Source organism: Lynx rufus, unplaced genomic scaffold, assembly GCF_022079265.1.
Source record: "Lynx rufus isolate CCGP_SWC_20201006 ecotype Redwood Valley unplaced genomic scaffold, mLynRuf1.p SCAF_2, whole genome shotgun sequence".
NCBI classification, from domain to species: domain Eukaryota; kingdom Metazoa; phylum Chordata; class Mammalia; order Carnivora; family Felidae; genus Lynx; species Lynx rufus.
Window position 1 is genome coordinate 170,433,972 of NW_025814834.1, and position 19,712 is coordinate 170,453,683.

General features: G+C 36.1%; 2 protein-coding genes across 4 annotated transcripts in view; one reads left to right on the forward strand and one right to left on the reverse strand.

Moving 5' to 3' along the window:
- The window catches only part of ITGB3BP (integrin subunit beta 3 binding protein), a gene marked incomplete at its 5' end in the record, with an annotated part of 40,950 nt that extends 30,512 nt beyond the window's left edge, over positions 1 to 10,438 (forward strand). Inside the window, 3 exons of the mRNA XM_047084560.1 lie at positions 3,770 to 3,820; positions 4,494 to 4,513; positions 9,525 to 10,438. Of these exons, the coding sequence (XP_046940516.1) occupies positions 3,770 to 3,819 (50 nt within the window). The remainder of the gene's footprint in view (positions 1 to 3,769; positions 3,821 to 4,493; positions 4,514 to 9,524) is intronic.
- Positions 10,439 to 12,581: 2,143 nt separating this feature from the next.
- The window catches only part of ALG6 (ALG6 alpha-1,3-glucosyltransferase), a 66,523-nt gene continuing 59,392 nt past the window's right edge, over positions 12,582 to 19,712 (reverse strand). For all 3 annotated transcript variants that reach the window (XM_047083261.1, XM_047083263.1, XM_047083262.1), the window contains one exon: positions 12,582 to 13,772. In XM_047083261.1, coding sequence (XP_046939217.1) covers positions 13,575 to 13,772 — 198 coding nt within the window. In that variant the 3' untranslated portion in view covers positions 12,582 to 13,574. The remainder of the gene's footprint in view (positions 13,773 to 19,712) is intronic.

A 19,712-nucleotide genomic window follows, 5' to 3' on the forward strand; every position in this document is an offset into this window, starting at 1 on the left:
ATAACATTAAAAGGTACACTGAGATTTTCATAGTTTTGAAAAGAACTGGACGTTGCAAATCAGGGAATGCTTTGATAGAGTATATGAATAAAAGAGGATCTCTCTTGCTAAGTACCGTTTTCTTAAACAAAGGAAAGCTTTCTTTCTTTTTTCAGTTACTTAGGAAGTAAGCCTAACCTCACTTTCCTAAATAATATTGGCTTTATGACTCTTAGAAAAATAATGAGATGAAAGGTCCTTTTTCTGTCAGATTTGGATGTGAATTTTCATAATTATTCTTAATTTGTTATGCTGAAGATTTAAAACATGACCATTCAGTGAGTTGATACAGATGGAATGTCACATTATCATCACATGGTAAGGCATGAAATTTATTTACTTTACATAATCAACCTCTACTTAAAACAACTTAATACAGATATTCCCAAGTCAATAGATGGCATTATATAGTACTTAGTATTTTCATTTTTTCTGCAGATATTAGAAAATACCATCATTGTTTGTCTATGACCAGTACTTCCAGTAAACAAAATGTTTTTGAAAAGAATGTAAGCAAATTGTAGAGCCATTGCCAAGATACGAAATCTAGACACTTAGCTTTAGTCCAAAACATATTTTATCTGTTTTGAGAATAATTGTGTAGGTTGCAGTATGCATATTTGAAATGAAATGTAACCATCTGAACTTTACATTGTTCAAAAAAGTTGATTGTCTCAGCTGTTTGTAATACAAAATATTTCAGAATTTCTAGCTGTGGCCTTCAAAAGAAAAGCACAAACTATGTTTCTGTTTTCTTTAGCTAACTTACTGTCTTACATTGTAAAATTCATCTGGGTTATAGGATTTTAAAGTTTTCAGATTCTTGGACTAGAGGACAAATTTTAAACTCTTTCTGTTCTAAGACTATAAAGTAGTTTGATACTGCCTTTTCATTCTAACCATCCACTGAAGTATTTTTTTAACTTAAAATTATGTTGTTCTTTCCTCCACTCAGTCTTGAAAAAGCATTTATCATGTCGGCCAAGTGATTTCACTCCCTAGAAGACTACTACCCTTTTAGTTTTTCATACCTTAACATTAAACAATATCTTTGTTCAGACAAATACTTCAGTTTTAAAAGCACTGGAGTCTGAAGTTTAGACATGATGAGCTTTAGAAGAAACAACAAAAATTCCTTCCTATGTCTTAACGTTCTTGGTTTATCTGGAGATAAAAAATGGAGGTATTAGTTTTGGTGACACAGATATACATTAATGTACAACTGTAGTCCTCAGCTCTGTATCAGGATTCAATTTTCATGTATGTTGTACGTGGTTCATAGTTTTCCTATTAATAATGTTAATGCTCTTATTTTACACTGTTCATCACTGTTTTGGGGATACATTTTGACTGCTTACTTGAGATTTGTCTAGGATTTAAGGAAAAACAAACTGATTTATTACTTTTCAAAGCCTTTTAAATAATTTTTTCCATGTTTTAAATTTTTGTATACTTCTCTAGAAGTATGATCACTTTTATATTTTAAATAATGCGTAAAAAAAATTAAACCATAGATTTGAACTCACTTAATAGCAATTATGTGTTTAAGAGGTGTAAATAACTTGGTATCAGACGTTACGAATATCCAGGTGCTCCGTATGTGCTGATGACAACAAAATTGAAACGAAAGACAGTAATAATTCTGACTGGTTTTCTCTGCAGAAGATATTGATTATTTGTGTGTGGTGAGAGATTTGGAAAATTCAATTAAAGGAGTTGTGCAAAGGTTTCATAAATTTTCCTTCTACAGCATGTACACAGACATTGTTGCGTATTAAATCAATGCAGCACTTCACAATATATTTTCTTTGAAACATAAAAATAAATAACATTTAAACAGTTCTGCTTACTACAGAAACAAATTTTATTTTCTGTGAAGCATTTAGTCATGTGCTATCACTGACTCATACACATTTGCCAGCTGTAACAAATTTTATAGACATTTTCTCCAGAGACATATCTCACATACTATGAATTTTTAAATGAGCAAATGGTGAAGAAGGGATGTCAGCAATATAAAAATTGATCAGTTAAAAGATAAAAGCATAAGTAAAGAGATTTGTATGGTAGTCTTAATAGGTTTTATTAAATAAAAATACTATAAAAAGACAGTAATGAACAGACTGAAGACTAACCGTTTTTGAGGTGGAGAAAAATTATTCTGGCACATTTAGTAGAAATTGGTTTTATGTCACCTGACAGGTGAACATTTTTTCCCCCATTTTAACTCTTAGAGTAGTCAGGAAAGCTCCTCAAAAAAGAGTTAGATAAATTCTCTAAGTGGTTTATGTATTTTAAACACATATGGAGAATAATAAAGCAGATATTTATAGTGTTATATAGCTAATTAAGTAGTTAAAGCAAGATTTCTGTGAAAAAGTAAGTATTAGGTGATTTTTCCTCTAGCTCAGAACTCATATAGGAGGAAAGAAGTCATTTTAATTCATACTGTTCGCACCTTATGCTTCAGCCCTCTGGAATCTCTCAGAACTCCAGGCCTCTCCTGCTCCTTTCTCTACCTAGATTGCTCTTTCTTCCTTCTCTGTCTAGCGAACTCCTGCTCATTCTTTAAGGTCAGCCTCAGATGTCACATCCTCTGTGACTCTCCCCAGCTCACCTAGGTAAAACGAAATTGCTTCCTCTTCTAGGCTTCTACAACACTTGTCTGAATGTTTATAAATGTATAACGTTGTAGTGTCGCAGTATATTGTAATCGTCTGGTTACAGGGCTCCTTCCGGGCTCCTCCTTGGCAAACAAACAAAAGTCATATCTCTATATTGTAGCCTCAGAACCTCGTATAGAACCTGGATAGAAGATCCACAGTGCATGTTCAATGAATGAATAAAAACAAATGCCATTCTAAGGATTTCTTAAAGGAATGTAAATATTTTCAAATACTTAGAAATTGCTATCTCCTTACGTGCCTCATCCATTTAATACTTTTTGAATGCCTCTTATGAGCCAGGCACTGTTCTAGCATTGGTGATATACTAAGGAACCAGACAGACCTGGTCCTGCCCTCAGGATTATAGAATCTGTCACAGAAGATAAGTAATTATAATAAAGGATAAGCATGTATTATAATAATAATAAGTTTTTTGGCACTTTTTTTTTTCAGTATATGAAATTTATTGTCAAATTGGTTTCCATACAACACCCAGTGCTCATCCCAAAAGGTGCCCTCCTCAATACCCATCACCCACCCCCCATCAACCCTCAGTTTGTTCTCAGTTTTTAAGAGTCTCTTATGCTTTTGCTCTCTCCCACTCAGCACTTTCTATCCTAAATTCTTTTTTTTTTTTTAATTTTTTTTTTCAACGTTTATTTATTTTTGGGACAGAGAGAGACAGAGCATGAACGGGGGAGGGGCAGAGAAAGAGGGAGACACAGAATCGGAAACAGGCTCCAGGCTCCGAGCCATCAGCCCAGAGCCTGACGCGGGGCTCGAACTCACAGACCGCGAGATCGTGACCTGGCTGAAGTCGGACGCTTAACCGACTGCGCCACCCAGGCGCCCCTATCCTAAATTCTTAAATGTATGTTTCAGAATTAGGCAAATCAGTAAGATGTTGAAATGAGAATTTATAGCACCAAAGCTATTTATAATGTAAAATAAAACTTTATGTTTAGGCTCTTTAATTTCATTCTATTCAGCATTTATTCTGCATCATATACTGTGACAACTTACTTTAAGCTGTTTTTTGAAAAAAACACTTTTCTTTCTTACAGAATTATATCATCTTGACAGCTATGAATTCCTTAAAGGCATTTTAAACTGAGGTAGGATCTCACCTTTCTTTTTTTTTTTTTTTTTTTTTTTTTAATGTTTATTCAATTTTGAGAGAGAGAGAGAGAGAGCATGAGCAGGGGAGGGGCACAGAAAGTGGGAAACAGAGGATCTGAAGCCGGCTCTGCACTGACGGCAGAGAGCCTGACAGGGGACTCAAACTCACAAACTGTGAGATCATGACCTGAGCTGAAGTCAGATGCCTAACCAACAGAGCCACCCAGGCACCCCAGGGTTTCACCTTTCTAATTAAGGTTAGCCTTGTTAATTTCATTGTTTTGTTCATGTGGAAACATTTTATTTACATTATCAAATTTGGTACTGTCTATAAAGAAAATAGGAACATGAACTTTGGAGCTGTTGTTGAAATTATAATCTAATTTTATAAATAAGAGGACAGTCTGACAAAATGTATGAGTTAGAGGCTGATTGAAAAGAACACCATCAGCTAGGCTGATCAGCTAGCACATATTTTTAGGTGAGTGTAAAGGGGGCTCTTAATTTAGCACCTTTAGTATAAATAACTAATTAGATACTGACAGGTGGGTTATAGTTTCTGTAGGACACATGTGACTGAACAAGATATAACAAGTCTTTGAATTTGGAAATGTGCTAAATTAAGTAAATAATTATATATTAATTAGTTGTATCTTTCCTTCACAACAGTTCCCTATGGATTCAGCAATGTAAGTAAAAATGATAGATTTATAACTAGCTTATTATAACATATTAGCTAGAAGCAGTATGAGTCATAATGTGATATTAGTGTCTAATGTACCTATAACTGAAGGCTCGCATGAAGAGCTAGCCTATCTCAGACTTAGTGGCATCAATATTAATTAAGATTCTTAGAAGCTAACCAGATGTTGCCTGCTATCTCTTAGGAAAAAAGTTAATGCAAAATGAATTCTATACTGACAATCCATTTCTTTGGAAATGGTATTTAAAATTATTAGTATTAGCTTCCTAACAAACTAGCTGTTTTAAAAATATTTGCAAAGCATCTTATACACAAAATTGTGTCACTTTCATTCATTAGAATGTTTATTCTGTTGTACACTACAAATAATAGTTTATAATAATAGCTAACATTTATTGAGCACTGTCAATGTGCCAGACTTTATATATATTCCATTTAACCTTTTCAACAACTTACATGATATATAGTTATTATCTTTATTTTATAGGTGAGGAAACAGAGGCACAAAGAGGTTGTCCTGGGGCACCTGGGTGGCTCATTTGGTTAAGTGTCCGACTTCAGGTCAGGTCATGATCTCGCAGTTTGTGAGTTCAAGCCACATGTTGGGTTCTGTGCTGACAGCTCAGAGCCTGGAGCCTGCTTCAGATTGTGTCTCCCTCTCTCTCTGCCCCTCCCCCGCTCACGCTCTATCTCTCTCTCTCAAAAATAAATCAACATTTAAAAAAATGTAAATACCTTGTCCCAGAATTACCTAAGAGGCAAAGCCAGGATAACCTGAGTAGTCTGGTGCTAGAGACGGTGCTTTGCTCACTCACAATAGTGATCTGTGATTTTCAGGTTTCTCTATTGGTCAAAGGTTTTAGATACCATTAAACAGGAAGGATATAATATATATACATATACACACATACTTATAGGACTAAACATTTTATACAATTTCTGGTCCATGGAAATCCAACAGAAACTATTAGAAGACAGTCATACATCTGGCAGAGAACATATGCATTTAGTATATGACAGTCTCATCCATGAACTTCAGGTAACTAAGGCGTGCTGGGAATAGCTTTGTGTTGCTGGATTCTAGTAAAGATCATCACATGTTTTTCTTTTTTTAATGTTTGTTTTGAGAGAGTGGGAGCAGGGGAAGGGCAGCGAGAGAGGGAGAGAGAGGGGGAGAGAGAGAGAGACGAAGAGGGAAAGGGAGAGGGAGGGAGGGAGGGAGGGAGAGAGAGAGAGAGAGAGACAGAGAGAGAGAGAATATGAATCCCAAGCAGGCTCCATGCTATCAGTATAGAGCCCGACATGGGGCTCAGTCCCACCAACCATGAAATCACGACCTGAGCCAAAATCAAGAGTCAGACACTTAACTGTCTGAGCCACCCAGGTGCCCCAAGATCATCACACATTAGGCATGTTCTTCTGAGTCTTTAACTTGAGTAGTACTTTCAAAATACTTGAAAGAATGAAAGTTGACCTACCACTCAACTTCCTTTTCAGTGGAAAGCAGTGGAGGGAAAAGACAAAGAAATGAAACTGAACTTCACCTTTGAGGCATTTCCCTGGGTTCTTTTGACTGTGTTTTGGGCAGTTTCTTCGTGATCTCACCCATTCCTTGGCTTTAGTTCTCACCTTAGTGTAGTACTGTATATGGTTTCCAAATCAATTTGTGACCTTCTCCTGAGCTGTAAACCCACAAGCTCAGCTGCCATATATTGTCCCCCAAGTGTGCTGATTTTTATTATTCCCCCCCCAAATTCTTCCTCATTTCTGTTTTTTCTAGGGATTACACTCATCCAGTGATAAGACTCAAAACCTCAAATGTCTGTCCCTTTTTGTGGCCCCATACCCAACTGCTGCCAGGTTAGATCACTTCCGAAAATGTTTACCTCTCCTTTCCATGACCCCTGCACTAGTTTATTCCTTCATTACCTCTCATCCATATTATCCTCCCTATGGTAACCTGCCTCTCTGCCCCTTGCTCCCTTTCCCCTACAGCCTGTTCTGCTACTGGACAAATTATGCTTAAGAAGGTATCACTCTACCACGTTCACAGTAAAATCAAATTTATACTGACATTCAGAACTCTCCCTCATGTGACCACAGCTTTCCTTGTCCTTGTGCCTCAGTCCAGATTATGTACCATTCTTCAGGCACATTCCTCAGAGAGAATCTTTCTCATTCCCTTATCTTTGTTCCTGTCTCCTTTGCTTGACATACGTTTTTCCCATCATTGTCAAAAACTTACCCGTATTTCAAAACCTTCTTATAACTCACCTTACATTAGGCTTCCTCAGGTCTCTCTTCCATGTTCTCTCATTTTGGCCTGTGCCCTAGAAACCTCTGACAGTCACAGTACTCCTGATACCGTTGTGGCCAGCTTCCCTGTCTGCACCACATCAGCTCCTGCCCTTTCACACTTCAGTGATTATTCCTCCTGACCTCTATTATTTACTGGGGGAAATAACCCATACAGATTCACTCCCAGAGCCTTTAACAAACAAAGCCTTTATAAAATCATGTTAGAATAAGAGATACTGTGAGTAAGAGAGGCAGCAACCTATGGGTCACAGATGTACAAAGACCAGCAAAGGTATGGTGGAAGCATGGTGTGGGTTAAATAGTAATAGGTGATACTGCAGGAGATATTGGGATACTTCATCTAGAAACAATTGGATAAATCATTTGGTGAACAAAAGTATATGGCTTAGTATAAACAAAGCACTTGCATAATGCCAACCTTTTAAAACCTAGTAGTCAAGCTAAAGATACAAGATTAATATTATACACATAAAATGATAATAATATAAGGCAAACTATAATAAGCAGTACAAATTCAGACCTCTCTCCCCTCTTCTTTCCAGGATTCTGACCAATAGCAAGTACAAAAAGGGACTAGGAGTCCAATGAGGATCCAAGTATCAACTTAATTAGTTGGAGGAATTGATAACCTCCAACATGGCAGATCCTCTGGCAGAAACTTGGGGTAACTAATATAGATTGTGCCTAAGGCAGAAATGGAACCTCCTGTCTCCCACACTGAGTCTAAATCTTGAACCCTGTGAATCTAAACCTTGAACCTGAGGAGAAAGCCGGAACTTTGAAATAGACCTGCCTATGCTTTATTGCAGATGAGATAGATAAAATGGGCTGGTCTCTTTACAACATGAAATTAGGAAGCACAAAGATGCATTGGACTTGAGAGTAGACAGTGATGGGAAAGAGTGTTGTGTAAAAAGAGTGACATATAATATTACTGGCAAAATGTGGGCCAATGTTCTGGACTTTGGCCAGTCAAGTTTGTCACTCCTCCATGGAGTATAGAGAGCAGAATAATTGACAGTTCCTTCCTCTTCAGACCAAGGAGTATAAACTAAGAACCAAATGAAGAATAAGCAATAGTATAGGAATACACAACAGACATAGATCACCTCAGGATGGAGTGATTAGGTCGTTATTTAAGAGTTCATTCTTTGAAAATCAATTCTAGTTATTTCACTCTACATTATGTCTGACAGAGGACCTTCCAGACCCTAGTAATGGAAACTTTGTACTTTACTAAGAAGCTTGAATTTGAAAAATGGGTAATTTTGATGGGCTGTATAAACATACGAGGCAGAGAGAACAACATGAACAAAAAGGCAGAAAAGCAGAACGATTGAACAGTAGGTTCAACCACATCATTGACAGTTATGATCACTAGGGTTAATAAGTTCAGACTTTATTCATTAGGCAGAAGTGGACCAGTGAAGATTATTGTTTAGGGAAGTAACAATCCAAAATATATTTTAGAGAGAATATAGTTGTTATACGAAGGATGAATTCTGTCAAAATACTGCTCATGAACTGCATCACTATGTCTAACTTGTATTTCGTTTGTGTTCTGAGATAATTCATCTCCAGAGCCAGTATGGCAGTGTAGAGATAATACACATGCTATGCTCCCTTCTAGCAGTCATGATCAATCGATGAAACTTCTCTGCATGGTCTGGCATTATAACAGAGGACAGAATTTGGATTACACGTCCCGCACCAGCTCTGCTACCTACTTAGCTCTGTGGCCTTAAGTAAGGCACTTGGTTTCCCTAAATCTTAATTATAAAATGGGACTGATAATATCTACCTTGTGAGATTGTACAGAATAAGCTTAACTAGCACCTCCCCCATAGTAACTATTTAATGACAGTCTTCCTTTCCTGAATGGTATTGTCATTAGTTCTGATAACTATGTATCAATAACCTACAGGGATATTAAGTCAATACTAGAGTGCTTAAAATCTTCTATAGGAATTCAGACCAGACTCAAGTTGGCAAGAGTTGGTTGTTAAGTTGGCAACCTACATTCTTCTAGGACAAGAATATATGTGGACTCCCATGAATAGGGAAATATAGGGGACTACCATGCATTACTTCTTCATGGCTGCCGGTGTAAGCATGAATGGGGTATTTCAGGAATCAAAGGTCCACATACCCTATGGGAAATGTGTCATCACTTGCCAATAGCTGCTCTTGTCAAAGACGTCCTCTCACACAAAGGTCCTAAGCCAAATGACAAGAACTTCTGCCACCACTAGGAGTCCCCAGAGGACACTCGCCGAATAGGAATGTCAGTAAATACAGTCTCTTTTTTTGGGGGGCAGCTGTTGGAGGAAACACCTGCTGAAAGGCCCTTAAGGCTTACAGACAAAAGGCATGTAGATTTTGGTGTTTTCAGCAAGTAGATCATGTAGGAGTTTCAGAAATCTCTCAGAAGTATCTCAGATAAATCTTCACATAAAGTGAAGAGTGTGATGTCTGAGTAATCATACTGACAATTATTTGTGAAGGTGAATGTTGCTTAGAAGATTCAAAAATAAGCAAATGAGAGATTGCCAATATCTAAACTAGGTACCAAATTACATGGTAAATGGGTGTTTAAATCGTGTCTTAAGTAGTGTATGAGATGCATGTTAATTTGGAAACTAATTCTTGATTTAACAATCATCTTTTATATCCTGCAGACATTTAGAAGAAATGCACTTACTATGGACACCAACTTCTTCTGCATCTGCCTGATCATATTTAAAGGAACAGAAGAAATGTTTGTAATTAATCTGCCCAGTAAATACCAGATCATAGCACTAGGCAGGTGTGTGTCTAGATAAAATTTCTTGCAGCTAATTTAAACTTTCTACACACAGCAGTAGATAATCTCAATGTAAATAATACATTTCTTCTTGACCCTTTAATGTAAGCCAACATGTAGAACAAGATCTTGACTTCAATTCTGTATCACATACACTTCTGTATACTTTTAGCATTTGTGGATAGACTTAGAACATTTATGAAAATGGCACCTTTGGTAAAACTGTATGTTTTAAAGCTCAGATTAAATCTAATGGTGAGTGGAATTAGGTACCACTTTCCCATTTAAAGCCCCAGATGTGTATTAATTAGATTTTTTTACACTTACAGAATTTTTCAAAAAGTTTATTGTATAGCCACTGTCTCGGGGACGAGTCTTTATTATATTCTAGTTATTCCTATGTTTGTGCAGAAAAACTATTTCAATGTTTAAAAATTTTTATACCTTTTATATAATAGTGGAATGCATTTTTCAGTATATTTTAAAATATGAAGTTGTTCTTAAACTGAACTACACACTGTACTGAATTGAAAGGACCTTTCTTATGGGTCAGGAATCATTTTGATTCCTTCCAAATGATTTTGAAACATTATTTTAAATTTCTATTTTTCTGTGGTGTTATTTTGTATTATAATCATCTGTACTCTCACGAAACAAGGGGAAGAGGGTATCACAGGATGTGTTATAACTTGATAACACGGTTTTTTAAAACTTCTGTATTTTTCTTTGACCACTTCTGCAGGGGAAAAAATGCTATTCCCTTGGTACTTGCCCTAAGTCTTGATAAAATTTGTGGAAGATACTACTGTATCATGAAATAAAAATACTGTATGAAAATCTGAAACAAAATTTAACTTGTTTGAAAATAACTGATTTTCCATTTAGAGAAATTTCAGATTTACTTCTTAAAATGAAAATGGGTTTTAAGAACTATTAAATGACATAGATACTAAATAGTAACCCAATTAACTATTAAACCTAATTGCCTTCACTAATGACTTTATTGGTACTATTTAAATAAGACTTTTAAGATAATCTGCTAAATATTAAGAACACTTTGTGTTACAGTCCTTGTAATAGGATATTACTGAAAATATACCAAAAAGAATAATTCTTTTTGTGTTCTAGCACTGAAAACTAACCTTAGGATGTAAATAAAGCCAAAGCATATAAAGAAACTTACATTAGTCAGGAATTAAAGGGTTAAGAAGTAGTTTGGTTTCATATGTAATGCAAGTTATGTAGGTATGTACTTAATGCTATTAAATCAGTTACTGTATGTTTGACCTCTTGATATACTAAGCTTTTGCCTTTCAGAACAGCTGGGTCTGCTAAGAATCATTTCCCAGTCCTCTTCATTGTAGATCAGATGACTCTCGCTTTATCACCCTTGGAGGCCACATGAAGGACAAAGCAGAAAGATCCACACACAAAACTAATGTTTATATGGGGGGAGGGGGTGCGACATGGAGGAAGGCGGGGGATACACTTGGCCCTGATCTTCCAATGAACATAACAGAAGAGAGACCAATTGAGACTTGAAACCCCTGTGTTAACTCCAGCCATTATTTAGTTACATCCTATCCATCTTTTACTCTTTCTATTGAACAGAGAGGCTCCTTTGGCTGCCCTGACTTTTGTAAATGTTTCACTCACTTAGTTGTGGTTTATCATTTGGACAGAATGCTACATCTGGGATTTTTCTCCCCTCCTTAAGGCCTCAAAGGAAAATGGCTTCTGTATGCTTCATATTTGATACATGAACATACACCCTGTTCTCTTCATTTTAAGAAGCAAACCTAAGTTTATTGGCAACAGAGAAAACTGCATTTCTCAGAAAGGGCCCTTCCCTCTAAAATGAACTTGAAAATAACTTACTTAGAAGGGTTCATTTTTTTGACAGATTAGTGAAGTGAGAAATCTTTAATATTTTTGCATTACCTAAATATCTTTATATTTAGATATCCCAGTAATCCTGTCACTGAAATACTTTAGAATTGCCTATTTCTGTGTTTTTAATTCATCACTGGACATTTTTGGTATTTTGTTTTTGTTTTTTAATGTTTATTTTTGAGAGAGAGAAAACAAAGCAGGTGAGTGGCACAGAGAGAGGAAGACACAGAATCTGAAGCAGGCTCCAGGCTCTGAGCTGTCAGCACAAAGCCCAACACAGGGCTTGAACCCATGACCATTAGAAGTCAGACCCTTAACCAACCGAGCCATCCAGGTGCCCCCATTTTTGGTATTTTGGAACCTAATCCAAGTTCAGAGTGGACTCTTCTTAAATTGGTTTCTAACAGATAGTTAAGACATACTTGACTTATAATTGCTACAAGTCTCCATAAAAGCTACAATGTTAACTCAATATGACTAGGTTAAATCATCTAGAAAATGTATAAAGAATTTGCCCATAACATCCTTTGAATATGTACCTAGTCTATTAATATTTACATACTTTTTCAAATAATGTTTCTCTGTTCCAGTTATTTAGAACTTCCTCATCGATTTAAATCAACATCCTGTGTTAAACCTATGTATGCTATTCCAAAAAATAAAAAATAAAAAAATAGGACTACACCAGCCAGCCAAGATGCTGACATTTGGGCACAGTGATTACAGATGGTGACCATGGACAGCAGTGTTCCTGCTGATTCGGCAGTGATTCAAGGCTGCTTTTCTGTGCTGACCTGCCCTTTGAGTCTTTATGCACATTTGCTTCGAAAAAGAAATACTTCCTGATTTTTGCTTTGTCTAAATCTATTTACTTCCTTTATCAGACTTAGAAGTACATACCTTCTTGTCTCAGCCTGTGGCTGTCCATGTCTAGAACCAAATTTTCTTTGTGTATATGTGTTCATTGTTTTAAAATGTATCACCAGTCAATATACTTTAATGGCTATCTTATGAAAGAAATATATTCATTAAAAACACGTTGATGTGAAAATAATTGTTTTATTCTTATCACAGAGAGTAAAGACAACACATCTAGACAACACATCTTTACATAAGAAACTATAACATCGATATGATACATTATTTTTACCAATTGAATATGACAGTAAAGATGAGCTTCTCCTAATATAGAATGATACATTATTAACAGAGCCAAGTCAATATGAAACATGATATGAATCAATGCTATGGAAGTGGTTATCCTGAACCACGTCACAACAATAAAAAGATCAGAAGGATGAAATCCTGCATAAGACCATTTAACTTAAACAGAATGATCCTGGAAGTTTAGAACTAGTGATCACGAGTAATTAAAAAGACATCACTCAAACCACTTAGATTTAAATTCAAGAAAATTCACTGTTAAATTGCATTTAAGTAAATCGGCATTTTGGAAAAAATAACATGGTTTAACCTCTCTGTTAAAAAGAAATTCAAATTTGTACCATGTAATGAGGCATGTTCAAACTTCAAGCAGTTTAAATTGCCTTCTCACAGTAATTTAAAAGATTGTCACAAATTTAAACCCTGAGATAGATTTCTAAAGAATGAAATACACATTACTTGTATTCCAAGGAAGGAAAATGAAATTTAAATACCAAAATTAGTAATTTCCTTTAAAAAGAAGGGTTAAATTCTCCAAGTTCACTGGATTTGCAGATTTTCTTTAAGACAACAAATTGTATATTTCCTGAGTAAATACTGGGATTAAGGGCATTTTCTCTTATTTTCCCACTTGGATAACTGAATATTATAAAACTACAGTATGTCTTGGCCACTCAATAGTTAGAAAATAAAAGCCTCCACTGGGCTTGGATCCCATATAGATTTACTTTGTATAGACAACAATGACTTTTCACCATCTTTTTCCTGTAATTCCATGATCCTCAAAATGATAATTTTATTTATACACAGCAAAAAGTTCAAAAACCGTTTAAGCACTGTTAATATTTTTGCGTGTTTGCAGATGTACCTAGTTGATTTTCTTCTGATTTCTTCCACTTTTGGAATCCCACATGATTATAATGTTAAAGTAGACTAAGAAGAACAGGAAATGTAAGCAGGATACAAAACAAACCAATACAGAAAATAAGTCCGGTAATTTCTGAGGAGGATCCAGTGTGACAGTTATCAGTGTCAGAAGTACCATAGTGATGACTGAGATAAGAAACTACAAGGAGGGAAAAAACAAATTACTGAATAATATAAAAGATTAAATGTACTGGTAACATTTACTTATAGCTGTAAGTGAGCAGAACTGAAGGTGAAGGGTGGGACTCCAATCTCTTCTAATGGTGGATTTCTTCCTCCTAGGCTGCATGTTAGAATCATCAGTGGAGGGTTAAAAATCTCTAATGACCAGGCCATACTTCAGACCAATTAAATCAGTTTCTAGGGTAGGCCTCAGGATTTAAAGGCTTCCAAGTGATTCCCATCTGTAGCCAAAGCCTGAGAATTCCTGTCATACTTAATACCACCCAAGTACTTAAAAGTTACCTGGAACAGACAATACTGCTAGTCAGGGTTAAATTCAGGCTACACTCCAGGGCCCTGAGTCCTTATAAAATATAAAGTTCTAAGCTAATCTAAGAACCCATCTATAAAAAACTCTTCCATGGCAAATAGTAATATTTCATGTTCATGCAACATTCAATGAGCTAATGCTGTAGTAAATCATGGTGGGGCATATGAAAGAAAATGTAATCTTCTGGCCTCAAAGAGTTTTCAATTTAATTAGGGAAATGCATGAACTAGTTAAAATCACAAGGTCACATTTTATTAAAGGCCAAAATGAGTAGTAAAAATACTGCATTTATTGTAATTGTGTAGCAGTCAGTTTTCTTGACACAGAAGCTGCATAAGTAAATGTTCTATATTTCCACATTTACTTGCTTTCTAAGCAAGCAGTGAGAAACCATTGCTGGTGACTTTCATGAAGAAGGTGGGACAAAAATGGAACCCTAAAAGATGTTTTAATGGCAGGATTTAATGACCTGAAATAGAGTATGCAGTGCTCATTCCAGATGCAAGCTTAGGGATAGTAACCAAAAAAGACTCAGACAGGTATACATGGCTACAAATACCCTCCAAAGGGAAAATCCCCTGAGTCAATCTTAAAGTGAAAATTTCTAACTTCTGAATTGAAATAATCAAATTTAAAGTTTCAAACTTAAGAAATACAGGGCTGGTTGAAATATCATGATACTATGATGCTGAATCAGTGTTAAGGGACATGCTAAAATTCCTTCCATTTTAAACAAACTCTACCTATTACCCCATTTGCTCCTATTTACAGCAAAGTTTCCCAAAGGAGTTGCCTATAACTTAATGCATCCAATTCTCCTCCCATTTCATTAGTAAATCCACACCAATTAGACTTTCACCTCAGTTGCTCCAATGAAACTGCCCTGATCAAAGATCCATAATGACTTCCACTGGTTATTTCTTATCACCTTATTTGATCTCTCAACAGCATCTGAAATAGCACATTACTCCCATCTCCCTGACACACTTCCTTCACTTGACTTCCATAACACCATACTCTCCTACTGTTAATCCTCCACCAGTTAATCCTTCTCAGACAACTCTGATGGCTCCTTATGTCCCCTACCTCTATGTACTGTAGTATCCCAAGACTCAGTACTTAGTCGTCTTCTGTACTCACACCTTTTGTGAGCTCATCCAGCCTGGACCTCTCTCCCCTAAACTCCAGACTCATATTCAAATGGACATATAATAAGCATCTAAAAATATGCATACAAGCTATCCTTAGTAAGATTAACAGCTGACTTCTCATCAGAAAACATTGAGGCCACAAGGCAGTAAGATGGATGACATTCAAATTGCTGAAAGAAAAAGACAATTCCATTTCTAGCAAAAATACCCCTCAAAAACAGGAAAAACCAACATAAAACACAGTTGATACATTTGAAAACACTAAGATAATACAAGTATGTTCTCTAAATACATTGGAATTTTTAAAAAATTTTTAATGTTTGCTTATTTTTGAGAGACAGACTGAGAGCAGGGGAGGGGCAAAGAAACAGGGTGACACAGAATCCGAAGCAGGCTCTAGGCTCTGACCTGTCAGCACGGAGCCCAATGCGGGGCTTGAACTCACAAACCGTGAGATCATGACCTGAGCCAAAGTCAGTTGACCGACCGAGCCACCCAGGCACTCCATAAACACATTGGAATTAAATGAGAATACAAAAGCAGGAAGAAATCTGGGAAATCCCCAAATATTTGGAAACTGAACAAGTTTCTAAGTAATTCATGAACCAAAGAAGAAATCACAATGGAAATGGACTATATTTTTAACTCAACAGAAAAGCAAATGTCGAAATTTATGGAAAGCTGGCTTAATATGACATAGTAGAATTTACAGGTTTGAATGCCTCTATAAAAATGGAAGAAAATTTTTAAATCAATCACCTAAATTTGAAATTTAAGAAACTAGATAAAGAGTAAACCAAACCAAAGGCAGCATGAGAAAGAATAAAATTAGAACCAAATCAATGAAATAGAAAACAGAACACCAGGGGCGCCTGGGTGGCTCAGTTGGTTAAAGTGTACAACTCTTGATTTTGGCTCAGGTCACGATCTTGCAGTTTGTGGGTTCGAATCCCGTGTCGGGCTCCATACTGACAGCTTAGAACCTGGAGCCTACTTTGGATTCTGTGTCTCCCTCTCTCTCTGCCCCTCACCCCCCGCCCCCCCCCCCCGGCTTGCACTCTTTCTCTTTCAAAAATAAATAAACGTTAAAAAAAATTTTTTTTTAAAGTCAAGTGTATCTGTGTACAGTAGTAATGAGCATTATAAAAACAAAATTAAGAAAACAATTCCATTTAGAAAAACATCATAAAGAATACTTAGAAATAAATTTAACATAAGTACGTAAGACCTGTACACTGTTGAAGAAAATTACAGATTTTCTAAATTAATGGGAATGTATACTATGTTCATGGATTTGGAAGACTAAATCTTATTAAGATGGCAATATTCCACAAATTGATATACAGAATCAAAGTAATCCTTATCAAAATCTCAGCTGGGCTTTTGGAGAAATTGACAAGCTGATGCAAAAAATAATATGGAACATAAAATAGCTAAAACAATCATGAGAAAAAACAAAGTTGGAGGGCTCATGTTCTGAATTTTAAAACTAACTACAGAGCTATAGTAATGAAGACAGTGTAGTACTGGCATAATAATACACATATGTATCTGTGGAATAGGATTGATTTAGGATCAATTGATTTTTAGGATCCTTATATTTAGGATCAGTTGATTTTCTTTTTTTTTTTTTTTAATTATTTTTTAAACTTTTTAAATGTTTATTATTTTTGAGAGAAAGAGACAGAGAGCAAGCAGGCAAGGGGCAGAGAGAGAGGGAGACACAGAATCGGAAGCAGGCTCCAGGCTCTGAGCTGTCAGCACAGAGCCCGACGTGGGGCTTGAACTCACAGACTGCGAGATCATGACCTGAGATGAAGTCAGCCACTTAACTGACTGAGCCACCCAGGCGCCCCATGGATCAGTTGATTTTCAACAAAGGTACCAACACAATTCATCGGTGCTGGAACAACTGAATAAAGTTGGACTCCTACCTTACAGCATATACGAAAATTAACTCAAAAAGAATCAGTGACCTAAAATTAAAACATTTGTTTTAAGATTTTTTTGTTAAGTAATCTCTACACCCAATGTGGAGCTCAAACTCACGACCCTGAGATCAAGAGTTACTTCTCTGGGAATGCAAGCTGGTGTAGTCACTCTGGAAAACAGTATGGAGGTTCCTTAAAAAATGAAAAATAGAACTACCCTATGACCCAGCAATTGCACTACTAGGTAATTATCCAAAGGATACAGGTGTGCTGTTTCGAAGGGACACATACACCCCAATGTTTACAGCAGCACTATCAACAATAGCCAAAGTATGGAAAGAGCCCAAATGTCCATCGATGGATGAATGGATAAAGAAGATGTGGTATATATATAAATGGAGTATTACTCGGCAATCAAAAAGAATGAAATCTTGCCATTGGCAACTACGTGGATGGAACTGGAGGGTATTATGCTAAGCGAAATTAGTCACAGAAAGACAAATATCATATGACTTCACTCATATGAGGACTTTAAGAGACAAAACAGATGAACATAAGGGAAGGGAAACAAAAATAATATAAAAACAGGGAGGGGGACAAAACAGAAGAGACTCTTAAATATGGAGAACAAACAGAGGGTTACTGGAGGGGTTGTGGGAGGGGGGGATGGGCTAAATGGGTAAGGGGCATTAAGGAATCTACTCCTGAAATCACTGTTGCACTATATGCTAAATAATTTGGATGTAAATGTAAAAAAAAGAAAAATGCAAATCAAAACCACAAGGAGATACTACCTTGAATGCATTAGGGTGATTAAAATAAAAAGACAGTAACAAGTGCCAGTGAGGATGTGGAGATACTGGAACCCTTATAACACTGCTGACGGGATTGTAAAATGGTATGCAAACCTTGGAAGACAGCCTGACAGCTTCTCAAAATGTTGAACATAGGATAACTAGCAATTCTACTTCTAGGAATATCCTCAAGGTATCTGAAGACATATCACCACACAAAAACCTATACATGGATGTTCACAGCTATTATTCATAGTAACCAAAAGGTAAAAAGAGCCCAAATATCCATCAACTGATGAATGGATAAAGAAATTGTGGTGTATCCATATAACTGAATATTTTTTAGCCATAAAAAGTAATGAAGTATTGATACATGCTACAACATAGTTGAACCCTGAAAACATGCCCAGTGAAAGGAACCAGTCACAAAAGACCACATTTCATATGATTCCATTTATATGAAATATCCAGAATAGGCAAATCCATACACACAAAAGTAGTATGTCAGGGGTTGGGGAGAAGGGGCAGAAAGCAACTGCTAATGGGTACAGGGTTTATTTTTGGAGGGATGAAATGTCCTAATACTAGATAGTGATAATGATTACACAACTCTGTGCATAATACTAAAAGACACTGAATTATACACCTTAAAAAGGTGAATTTTGTGTTGAACTTCAATATAATTGCTATTAAACAAAATAAAGGTCCTCTAAATACACCCGTTGCAATAGCCATAGGATAAAATTTCAGGCTTTTGTGGATTTTTTTTAAACCTGTACTTTGCCATATAAAGATCTCCTAGAGAGCTAAGCCTGTCAAGTGATTTGTTTTGTTTTGTTTTGAACTAAAGAATAAACTGAAGTTGTGTTTGTAAAAAAAAATAATAAAAATGAAAACAGTTACACACTCCTCCAACTGAGCTAGCCAGGTGCCCCCTCAAGATAAAAATAAAACTCTCAAAAGAAAACATAAGGGTAAATCATGACCTTTACACAATGGTTTCTTAGATAAGACATCAAAAGCACAGGGCATCTGGCTGACTCAGTCAGTAGAGCATGCAACGCTTGAACCCAGGGTCGTGAGTTCAAACCCCAGGAGGGAAACAGAGCTTACTTTAAAAAAAAAAAAACAAAATATAACAACAACAAAAAACAAAGAAATAGACATATTGGACTTCATAAAAATCAAAAAAACTTTCATGCTGGAAACAATACCATTAACAAGTGAAGGAGGAACCTACAGATTATGAAAAAAATATTTGCAAGTCATATCTAGTAAGGGACCTGTATCAAGAATGTATAAAGAACTCTTACAACTCAAAAATAAAAAGGCAACCCAATTAAAAATGGGCAAAGTATTTGAATAAGCATGTCTTCAAAGAAGATATACAAATGGCCAATAAGCAAATAAAAAGATGCTCAACATAATTAGTAACTAGGAAAATACAAATCAAAACCTCACTGAGACTTCACTCCCACCAGGACAGCTATAATAAAAAAGACAGTAACAAGTACCATCATGAATATGGAGAAATTAGAACCGGCATATATTGCTGGTGGGAATGTAAAATCACGTAGCACTCTGGCCAACAGTTTCTCAAAATGTTAAACACAGAACTACCACTCCTAAGGGTACATTCAAGGGAAATGAAAACAATATGCTGATAAATTTATACACAAACCTTCACAGCAGCATTATTCACAACAGCCA